At 39.0% G+C, this 12,122-nt stretch overlaps 1 protein-coding gene across 1 annotated transcript in view; it reads left to right on the top strand.

Moving 5' to 3' along the window:
* Positions 1-11,544, top strand: part of galt (galactose-1-phosphate uridylyltransferase) — a 27,744-nt gene extending 16,200 nt beyond the window's left edge. Inside the window, exons 8-11 of the mRNA XM_035667615.1 lie at positions 3,246-3,378; positions 5,174-5,257; positions 10,604-10,758; positions 11,259-11,544. Coding sequence (XP_035523508.1) covers positions 3,246-3,378; positions 5,174-5,257; positions 10,604-10,758; positions 11,259-11,357 — 471 coding nt within the window. The 3' untranslated portion in view covers positions 11,358-11,544. The remainder of the gene's footprint in view (positions 1-3,245; positions 3,379-5,173; positions 5,258-10,603; positions 10,759-11,258) is intronic.
* Positions 11,545-12,122: the final 578 nt, after the last annotated feature.

The raw sequence follows: 12,122 nt of genomic DNA, 5'->3' as shown, positions 1-12,122 counted from the left end.
TGTGTGTATGTGTGTGTCTTTTTTGCGCCTGTCGCTCCGAGCCGGGGTTAGGACCGTAAATTGGCACACTGCAGTGTTTGGAGGAGTTTGAATTGGGGTTCGGGTCCTTGGCGACACTCTTGACTTTGAAACAAAAACTTTCTAAGCTAATTGAATAATGCTCGCTGGGATTTGCAGTGTATGAGGTGTCTGTTTTAGGACATGCTCAATGTCCTCTCTCTGTCTCTCTCCCTTGCTTTCTCTCTCTTCACTCTGCTCCTCCTCTCCAAATCCCTCGGTTCTCTCTTATTTTTCCATCTTCATTACGCACCTTTGTAATCATGTTAAAGGGAGCAAACAGTGGAGAACAACAGTGTGAGGAGGGTTGCGAAGGAAGATTGAAGCAGGAAAATAGACAAAAATAGTTTTAGAGAAGTATATAGGTAAGAATATAATATGTAAAGTTAGTGTTATTGCACCAGGTCGTCGAATCCGATACTGCAAGTACAGTTCATTAAGAGAACTGAACACTTTGGGATCTTGTTATATTAGTCTGTGTTTTCCTCCACAGTTATTAAACACCATAGCATCCCCTGCAGATCCCTTAATTATGCATTAATGCCTGGACAAGTTTGTTCAAACCTCGGGGAGATTTACGGCCTAGGATGCCCTTACACTTTGTGTTTGCTTTGGCGTCTGGTAACTGATAATCAGTTTTAGTTGTTTTTTGTTTTTGTTTTCTTGAATCAGTTTCCATACTATTCATACAGAACAGCACAACATATACATACTGTATAAACGCAATAAATAAATGCAATAACGCAATAAACACTGCACAAATGATGTTACATGTGTAGGGTCTTTAGCTATGACTCAGATGTAGCTGCTAGCAGTGAAAAACAGAGAAGTATTGAGTAACTCTGTAGCTCTATGGAGCTTTAGCCTCTTTTAGCTCATTGTTTTGGTTTAAGGCACATTTTCTGTATTGTTGTTTTCAGCTTTGCTAAATCCACTGTACACTACCTGCCCAGCACCAAACAGCAGAAAAAGAAAGTTAGCAACTAGCTGATGAACATAATATATATATATTATTTTATTTTTTATTTTTTATTAATCCAAACTAGAGACCAGACCAGAGCTAAAAGAAAAGTACATATTTGACACATGAATGCCAGTGTTCCTTTCTGTCTGCTGTCTGTGTTAACAGGCTGTTGTTTGCCAATGTCTTGTCTTGGCCATAGCTACTTTATAAGGTCACAGTCTTTCAGGGCTGTGTGTTTTTCAGCTTGCTGTGATGTTCTTCTGCCCCCAAGTGGCCAAAAATCAATTAGTACAGCTTTAAGAACTACGCTGTCCTGACCATCGACCCTGCTGCAAATGGTTGTTTATGCTGAGGTCTTTACACATCGGCATTTCCAATCCAGTTTGTGATCAGACTGAGTTGTGTTAAGAAATATATGTTAACATGCCGTTACTGGAAATCCAATGCAAAGAAAAACATCAGAGTGAGAGATTGTCTGTGTTGTTTTGAGATTAATGTGAAGCTAACTTCCACCAGATTCTTACTGCTGCTGTTTAGCACACACACACCTGCACACACACGCTGAGCTAATCTATTTCTGATGGATTGTAATACCAAGGTCAGGTCGTGTTTGTGCCCACTCATCAGCTTGTTAAATCTCAGCTTCTGACACATTCTGCATTTAAACAGTTTATGATAATTGGGCTTCTTGCTGCAAACAGCCAATCCTGGCTGACTTGTTTTATCACCATTTTGAACTCAGTTTGTTATAAAGTAAGAGCGCCGTGCTCAGTCAAGCTTTTCTCTGTATTTTCTTTAGTATTCCCTGTTTTTATTCATGTCCTTATGGTCTGAATGCATGGTGTGAGGTGACTTAACGAGCCTAAGCAGTTTGATCAATTTCATGAGTTTGTTACTGTCTTTTATTTATTTATATAAGTGTGTTCATTATTCACATCATTAAGTATGTGGGAAAATGTCTGGGAAGCACGGCCATTTCATCAGTATGTTAAATCAACATTCAGCTTTAAAACAGCACAGTTCGCAGCACCATATGATAATTACCTGCAACAAACAGCTCGCTCTGTCTATTTTAGGATATCTATCACTAACACGCACATATTAATATCAGAACAAACAAGCAGAGACACATTCATAGCATAGGAAGTGTGAGAGATCTTTGCTGAAAGGATGTCAGAAAAAATAGCAGGTATGAAGAGAGAGAAAAACACACAACAACCGAAAAGGAAGAACAAAATCAAACTCGAACTAAAATGAGAAAAGATGAAATAAGAAGTCATATAGTAGTAGTTGGTTCTGAGACCAGCAGTCCTTTCTAATTGAAGAAATTGAAGAAATTCTAATTACTCCTATTGATTGTACCAAATTATCAAACAAACAAATATGATACATTTTAATTATATCAGGGGAATATCTGGTTTGCCTTTGCCATCGTAGTTCTTCTGAGTCGTACTGTTGCTCCACAGAAATCTTTTCGCATATCCCTTCAACTCAACACCTGATATGCGTTCATTGCTCCTACTGGGTAATGTACTGCCATGTTTAATAAGCACCTAATCTACTTTTTAGTGCAGCATAGACCAGGGAAATGATGCTGCTACACCTCCTGGAAAAGTACATTTTGACCAGATAAAAAAGTTATTGGATATTTCCAATGATATTATTATTATTTTTTTAAATGTATGGGGCGGCTGTGGCTCAGAGGTACAGCGTGTCGGCAGCTCGATCCCTGGCTCCTCCCGCTCCATTTTGAAGTGTCCTTGAGCAAGATACTGAACCCCAAATTGCTCCCGATGATGTGCATCGGTGTATGAATGTATATGGATGATTACTTTTAGTTGGCACCTTGCATGGCAGCCACTGACATCAGTGTATGAATGTGTGTGGATGGGTGAGTGTGGCATGTAGTGTACAGCGCATTGAGTGGTTGAAAGACTAGAAAGGCGCTATATATAAGTACAGTCCATTTACTATACCTGTTGAAACAAATAGAATGAACCCCAACAGTTGCACCAGGTTAGGTTATGAGGCTGTATTTGTAATTTGCATTATTTCAAATGCCATGTGATTGGGAATTATGTTCTTCCACTTTTTCCTACTTTCCTTTCAGCTTTCTATTAGTGTTTTAGACTAGAAAAACAAATCCTAGTTAAGCATAAAACCTACATACATAATATTGCTTCCCTGCACATTCAACAACTTTTTCATTTTGTCTCTTCTCCAGGAGCGTGTAGTGGTGGAGAATTCTGATTGGCTGGCAGTGGTTCCATATTGGGCAACGTGGCCCTACCAGACACTGTTGTTACCACGACGACATGTCCTTAGAATCACTGACCTGACAACAGGGGAGAGGGAGGGTGAGTCTGTGTGTGTGAGTGTCTGTGTGTCTGTGGTGTCTGTGTGTCTGTGATAGTGTGTGTGTGTGTTGTGTGGTGGTGTGTGTGTGTGTGTGTGTGAGAGAGAAAGTGATAGAAGATACTGGCAGAGTGAGTGACTGAGAGAGTGTTAAGGCAATTAGGACTAATTTAAGGTGACTCGGCGGCTCAGTGGGGCACCTGTAGGTTTGATTCCCTGCCAAGTTGCCTCCTGTGTGCATGTGTGTGTGTGTCTCATGATCTTCCATGTTCATTCACAGCACATGGGGGAGGAAACTTTTAATTTTACACCCTCCATGAACCTTGCATGGTGCATGGAGTGGTGTTAGGGTGATTCCAGATCAACTTGCTGATGCTATTTAAATGAAGAATTAATTACATCCAAGAACGACTCAAATTAATCCAAAACTGAATCTAACTTATCTATTATTGTCTATAAATGAATATTGTGGAGATTTGCCTCTCTAATGCACCCATTTTCTGTCACCTTCTTCCAATATAGGCCAGAGTTTGAATTATTGGATGTTAATTATAAATGGATGATAAAGACTGTCTTCATAGCTAACTAATGCTAATTAAAGGTGCTACATTCGAGTTTATAGTGGTTGCATGTATTATCTTCTTGTCAACCCTCCCAATATTATACTGTTATAAAACAATGAAATGCTTCAGTGATAGTTGAATAAAATGGTCATTTAAAGTTGTTTACGTTCTTTTTTATCCTAACATTATGGTGTTTAAATGACTCTAGCAGATGTTGTTGTCAGGGAATGAATTTTCTTAAGATCGAGTTGATCTGGTGACATTACCTACCATTCCCTCTCAAGGACAAACACCGCTGCATCTGTAAATCAACCGAGGGCTCTTCCAGACGACTTCGGTTGACAGTCGAGAGTCTGTTCAGCTGATTGAGCTCGTGTGTGATGAAGGTGTGAAGCCCAAGGCACATAGGTAAAAAGGATCAGTGGGATAGGTGTCTGCTGAGACACAGCCCATTACCACTGCTCACACTGAATATAGGAGCCAGAATAACACACCAAATTTAACTCCCGCAGTCGGTAGATGCAATGAAAAGGATAAAGGTTTTGGCGTCTATACAAACTTCTGATTCGGTGCCTCCAGTCAACTCAACAGGTGGATTTTTTTAGGCTAGCATCTGATGTTCGGATTCCGTTTAGAACAATCAAGAGTGTATTAACAGAATATGGGTAAAATTGTTTATGTATGACGGGGACATGTATATAAAAAAAACACAGGTAACTTCTGAAAACTATCTGTGCCAGTTTTATGACAGAAATGGAACAGGAAGAGGTGTTTTGAATGAATCTTGAATGCAGCTTTACATCAAACCACTTTACTGTCATTGCTCCTTTTACCATTTGTCCCAGTGTGATCTGTCCAGGGTTTGTGAATAAAAAGAAACTTGTTTGTGTGTGTGTGTGTGTGTGTGTTTATGTAACTATACGCTTTGTTTTTCTGTCTCTGGTTTGTCTGGCTTATTCCTCATGTCAGGCATTTCTTTTATATTTAATTTTCCCTCAAGATAATAAAACTTTTATCTTCTTTTCAATTTACAGCCTTTTTTAGTTGTACATCCCCCTCTCAGTTTTCTGTTCCTTTTTTTTTGTTTTTAGTCTTACATGCTCTCGATTCAAATCCCCTTCCTCGTGTCATTCATTATTAACAATACTCACTAACAAATGTCTTCTTTCTCCCCCCTGCCCACCTTGCTCCCTGTTTTCTCACTGTATCTTCCTCTCTTCTGTCTGTCTATCAGGTTTGGCTGACATTATGAAGCGCCTGCTGACCAAGTATGACAATCTGTTTGAAATCTCTTTCCCCTACTCCATGGGCTGGCACGGTAAGACAAAAACTGGGAGAGTTAAAAAGAAAAAGTTTTGGTTAGGGGTTACTCTACTGCTATAACCTTTTTAAAGTGTCTTTTGCAGAGTGACAGTAGGAAAGAGGGACAGATGGTGGGAAAGATTAAAGATAATTTGAATCTAAATACATGAACATCTGTGGATGGATTGGCGGATTATGACACAAATACTGCTACAAACTGGAGGCTGTTCACATATCAGGCAGGCTGTAAACTTCTTCACGTAGTCCGTTTGATACGTGAACAGGCTCCTCTCGCAGTCTGAAGGCAGCGGGCTCAACTGTGTCATTATCTGCAAAAGCCAGTCGTGAAATATGTGAAGTAGAGTCTTTTCACAGTCAGACTTCTAGTGTTGTACCAAAATAGGCGATAAAGAGGGAAGAGATGCATTAAAATGCTTTCACACCTTTCTTCAAGTTTTTCTCTTCACCCTTCTCACTCTCTTTCTACATTTTCTTTATCCTCCCTCTTCTCCTCCCTTCCCTTGCTCCTTGAAGTCAGCATTCACTCTGTGTTGTGCTGCCAATGTGTGCTGTTGCGCTGTGTCAGATCGATATCATTTTTCAATGAAAGGTGGTTCTCTGCACCCCTTCCAACATCATCTTGTTTTCACGATTGGATGCTAAATCAGTTTCCTCTCGAATATAATTTCACATTAGCTCATGCCCCGCCACCCTCCCACCAAGATGTATGCAAGTGAAGGTGTGTTGCGCATTCCCTACAGGTTAGATAACTCTTGTTGCATTTTAAGTCATCTCAGCTGTAACGAGAAACTCTCAGCTTTGATGTTATCCACTTATTTACCACTTCTATGCACACTCAAGACACATCAGCTTGATGTGTTGTCTCTTAGATCTCCACCAAGTAAAGCAGGAGTTCTCATAGGTAAAGATCACTCATGCTTTTACCATCAGTTAAAGCAGCTTGGGGAGACAGAAACACTGTATTGTCTTGTCTTGTTTTGAAAAGCATGGTAGCGGGGGCCCTCCATACTTAAAAGAGAAAGCAACATGTCTTATGCATTCACTGATTTTCTTTTGGCCACTTGGGGCAATGTAACAAGCTGTAAACACAATATTTGCATATTATCACCTCATAAAGTTGGTTAACAAGTTTTCAGTAGTGTTTAATGGCTTATTTACACATTAGAATCCTTTTGGAATCTCTCCACATGTTCATTATTATTCCAGTATTTACTCTTCTTTTAGCTTTGTTTTAGTCTCTACCAGCTGGGTGAACTATCTGGCTCTTTAACTGGTAAATGCTCCTGTATGCTCAGTAGCTAGTTGTTAACTTTGTCTAGCATTCTGATGCCGGCAACAGCCGCGAAAACAGTTGTTCTTGTGACTCTGAGGGAAATACTTATTATTGTGAGCAATATCAGAGAAACACCTTGCTGTGGGTTCAAACTGGAAGAAAGGTTAGCAGAAAGCAGTGATGCGATGAGTGATGTGTGACAGAGGAGAGCAGTGTCATCACGGCTGAGCGGTCAGAGTGATCCTTGTAAAAGCTAAAGGTTGCAGGTTCAATCCCTGCAGCAGTTGTGTCCTGCTGAGAGATAAAACCTCACTGCTCACTGACTGTACAGCATTCTGGATAAGAATGCATTAATCTGTGAATATCAACACCACGGTATGGCTCTAGATGCACTACCAAAGACAACTTGTAAGCATACAGGACAGTTTTCTCTGACTGACATCTGGTTTAAAATTCTACTTGAGCACAGAAATTGGACTGATTTTTTTAGCCAGACTTTGGCTCTTTTGTTAGTAAAGGTTGCTGACTCCTCATCTAGCACCATCGTCAGGTAAACATTTTAATTTGTTGTTAATGACCAAATACCTGCAAAACTAATTTCCATCACCTCCAATTAGCAAATTTTAGCATGCTATTGTCTGAACTGAGATGGTGAACATAGTATACATTATACCTGTTAAACATAATCTTGTTAGCGTTGTCATTTTGAGCATGTTAGCTAGCCAGAGTTCACTTTTAGCTCAAAGCACAGCTGTCCCTATGTACAGCCTCACAGAGCCGCTAGCATGGCGGTAGATTCAGGGGGTTTGTCTAGTTTTTGATTAATTTAGAGAACTTAAATAACTTATTATAACTATTATATTAATATTAATATATTATTATAACAACATAGGCCAACAAAAATAAAATATTAATGGGGAAACCTAATAAATAGTCTTGTGGAATTACTTAATCAGGCTGGAAACCTCTTTCACCCCAAGAGCTGATCATTTTAATGTCTTTGACTTGATTTACTTCTGTTGTTTTGCCTTACATTTTTACTCCTCCAATTCCAAATGATGGACTTTTTGTGACTCTTTCATCTACCATAAATGAGGTGTCTAGTCTGACTAACGAGAACTAACGACAAAGTCAAAATGATTCTCGTTGAATTTAGTCTACAGCTCCACTGTCAGAAAGTAACTAATCAAATTGAATATATTGAAGACACAGTTTTTAAGCCATAATTATATCGTCTTAGATCCATTTCAGAGATTGAAGCACTACAGCTTTGTGAACACTTATCACCTCCACATGTCTGGGTTTTTTTTAAATTTTTTTTTTTTAGGTTTTTTAGGTTCAAAGCAAGGCAGCCCACATGAAAGATGGTTTATAAAAAGAGAGAGATGATACACTCAAACGTGTGGAGAAAAGGACAGAGGGCACGAGAGGACACAGCTATCGGCTCACTTTCTTCTTATTTTATCTGATATCAAATCTTTGAAGTAAAATCTCAGTCCAAAGTTGCCTGTGGTGCAGGCTCCTACAGATCTTGTGTTAAATTTTGCCTTTAATCTTCGAGTCTGTTTTATTTCTTAGATAGTGACTAAAACTCAAAAGGTCATGTTACAGCAATATGTTGAAGGTCATTGGCAGGTAGTTAGTAGGTTCGCTTATATTGAGTGGCAGATGTTTTCCCCCATTTTCCTCCTGCCTTTTTGGAAAAAGATCAAAGAGGTAAACTCTTTAGAGGTAAAGAGAAAGTGAAAATTCTCTTAAAACAACCAACTAATACAACAAAATGAAGCCTTCATAGTATCTCCATTAACACACACGATGGGGTAATATTCCTCACATTACCTTTTTCACACAACCTGCCTAAATATCTGTGAAATATCACATTCTTTAGCACCTTCCTGTTTCTCGTTATTTAAAACAGTGAAAAGAGCGAGAGGAAAGTGTCAAGAGAATGAGAGATGCTGGACCGAGATGAATAAGAGGATGCCATAAGAAGAGAGAGATAGAAGGAAGAGACAGAGACCAAGAAAGAGAAGCAGCAATGTTAATATTAGCTTTGGTATCAAATGTTAAAAGCAATAAGCTGCACCGCTCATGAATCAGCTGTGTTTTCCATTGCTCTTCCTGGTGTTGATAGAACACTTCCAACTGTTTTTTAATTGGCAGAAGAACTTTCAGCTCCCAAAATAATGGTGTTATTTTAACTTCATCAAGGGGGATTAAGGGAAAAGAGACTGCTGAGATTATAATTGATCTGCTGTAGCGCGCTAACACTCAGTGTGTGTGTCACACATACACACATAGGCATACTGCACACACACTGACCACCTAATTTTGGAAACTCTTTTGGAAACGCTCTCATCCACATGCACGCGCACACAGACCTGTCCCACATAATGAGCTGCGTTATCTCCCCATCTGTGTTTGTGCTTTATTTGAGCTCATTTGGAATCAGCCAGCTTTTTATTTAGGGCTTGGCTTATTAGTGGCAGTGTGGAGATAGAAGTGGTTGGATGGTATTTGAGTCACCTGGGAAATTATGGATAAGATAAAGCTACCTGCTTATTCCTTCGGGGGGAAAACACACAACATATTACAGACTGTATTAACTGGCTGGATGACAGACTAGGACACAGAGAAAGGCAGACAGGAAAGGATACAGATGTAGTAGGGCTACACACTAAAGCATTAATTACAATACATAACATAAACACTTATAATTGGTAGTCCCTTATCCAGGAATATCTGCGAGTCTGTGTTAATATGCCCTCTCTTATATGCTCACACACACGCAGCAGAACAAACCAACCCACTGTTTAAAATTGGGTAATTGTCTACTAATAGGAGCTTCCGTCTCTATTCATTTCTTATCTGGACTGTTCACTCTTTTCTTTGTTCTTCCTTTTTTCTTTTACCACCCATTAGTTCCCTTTATGTCGACCTCCTGTCGTCTCTATCTGTGTCAGATCAACCCCCATTGTCGGGGGACTGACTCTAAAGGAAAAGCTCTTATTGTGAATACAATGTCTCCAGGGATCAATTTGTTTTAATTCCTTTTGTGTTTTTTAAGAGAGATATGTTTCTGCTTCTACTTCTAATCACCTCATTACCTTCTACTAAGATCAGAAAGCAACACAGGCAACAAAGAAGGTATTTAATGTTAAGTACAGTCACAAACCACTGAAAATTTATCTTTGGTACAGTAATCATCCTCTTTAGAGGATTTAGAGACTTGAATAATAATGGATTTTATGCAGTAATTGGCATTGAAATTATGGAGTAGTTTTGTCAAGTTAAAAAAAAACTGAATAAAAGAGCAAATAAACAAGATGAATGCAGATCCCATCCAGGTCTCTGGATGGTTTGATGAGTATGAAAGTGACTTCATAAATCACCAAATTTAAATCCAGTTGAATACCTCTGGGGGATTTTGGCACTGTTGCCCTGTTGGTGCCAGTCTAAAATCTGAGGGTTTTATATTCTGTATCACATACAACATTCTCTCAGTCCTCAGACCCTTGAGTTAGAAACTCTGTGTTAGTTGGTTTGTACATCCAGTTGAACCCTATTTAACAGATAATACACAACAAGGTGTATACAAACTGAACTACGCATTGGCAAATCCTCCACCAAATCCTTTATTTTATATATCAGAAGTATAGTATATCAAAGTATTTAATTTAGTTTTTACCATGGCCACTTACCACAAGCGTTATGCTTTTCCCTTGTTTGTTGTCTGTATTTAACTTTTGTTTTGGTTCACTTCACCAGTGAGACTTTAACATCACAGCATACAACTGCACGAAGGAGATGTATTGTTTCCATGGTTACCTGCAGTTTATTAAACAGTTGACCAGAAACATGCCTGGTGTCCTGTCAGCTGTAACCTGGAAGTATCAAACATGTATGATGTGACGATGGAGCAGCTCAGATCATCCCGGAGGTTGAGAGGCGTGGTTAAGGGTTAGAAAACCCAAAACCCATCTGAATAATCTTTGCCAGCCAGCCAGCGGTGTGAACAAAGCCTCTGGGTTTGTGTCTCCAGTCTAATGTCTTCCTCTCTTTATTCAGGAGCCCCGACCGGCCCCCACTTAAAGGAAGACAACTCTCACTGGCAGCTGCACGCTCACTACTACCCTCCTCTGCTACGTTCAGCTACAGTTAAGAAGTTCATGGTGGGGTATGAGATGCTCGCTCAGGAGCAAAGGGACCTGACCCCTGAACAGGTGAGTAATGTAACATACACATGTGACTGACTCTGCAATATACAGTACATATTATAAATAAATACATACTTATATCAAGTTTAATTTACTGTTTCTTCCATACGTTCCGTCTCAGTTGAGGCTGTTAACACTTCAGTCACATATCATGCATCAAGTTGTGTGTTTATCCAGTGCTTTTTGCAGGAAGGGAGCAGGTGAGATGTAAGTCATACCTTAAATAGCAGCTTTAGAGATTAAACTTGTGACCTGGAGTATGGGGTTCTCTCTTAATTTTGTGTTATTCTTGTCTTAATTCCACTGATTTCAATTTTAGATATGATGTTAGGGGAATTTGTTTCATCCCAAGCCATCGAATGCCCATCATCAAAAGCTGACCCTTTTACCCTCTAACAAATTATAATGGAAAACCAGAATTGCAGTGGATCCACTCTCTGTCCCTGCATTTGTCTGTAAAACTAAAAAACTAAAAGCTTGGCACTGCTGTGTTCTTGAAATTTTAGGCTGCTGAGAAGCTAAGGGACCTCCCAGAAGAGCACTATAAAACCAGAGAGAACCAGGAAAAAGAAGGAGGAAATGAGAAAGAAGGTGGAGGAAAGTAAAAGTCCGAGGGAAATGACCTGTGTGATGATAAGAGGGAGGGGGAAAATTGAAGTGTTTTGGAACAAAACTTCTCTGAACTGGTGCAACATGTAAAAGTGCCTTTCTGAACACAGGCCTCTGAGATATTTTTACTTGCACAATATAAATTATATGTATATATTTTGAATAAATTTCTGTATACACAAAGCTGGTACTGGGTTTCTTTCTGCAAATTATAAAATGGACTTCAAACAAAATGTGCTATGAAACCCATCCTCCATGTTTTAGGGAGATAATAAGAGAACATTATTCTTTTCTTCTCTGCTGTCCCTTCTGCTTGAATTTAAACAAACTTTGTTGTTTAGTTATGTTGGGAAACCTTTCAACCACAAAGCTTTCTCTTCCAACAACACAACAAATTATTTGTGATTCAAATTAATGCTTTTGTTTCTTGTAAATGTTTTTACATGGAAAGTAATTCTTGAATTAGTTTGACAGCTCTCAGCCTCAAACATGTGACAGTGTAATGCTTAATTTTATATAGAAAATAAATGATTTAACGGGTCAGTATTATTCTGAATTAACATCAACTTTACTTAATGGCATTCTCATTCGGCCCTCCAGCAGTGCTTTTGGACATGAGGATCACCATATTCAGTGTTTTAAATGTTTAAAACATATTGATAATAAAGTTGAATTAAATACAGAATATAACTATATAATGTTTGGTATACTTTGGTACACAGCTGCACTGACAGATGTGTTGATTACACTTATTAGACTCT

The sequence above is a fragment of the Morone saxatilis genome, unplaced genomic scaffold, assembly GCF_004916995.1.
Source record: "Morone saxatilis isolate NCDOM2014 unplaced genomic scaffold, NCSU_SB_2.0 Contig21, whole genome shotgun sequence".
Lineage (NCBI taxonomy): Eukaryota > Metazoa > Chordata > Actinopteri > Moronidae > Morone > Morone saxatilis.
Note: the sequence above shows the minus strand (reverse complement) of the source record. Positions and strands in the feature narration are given on the sequence as shown.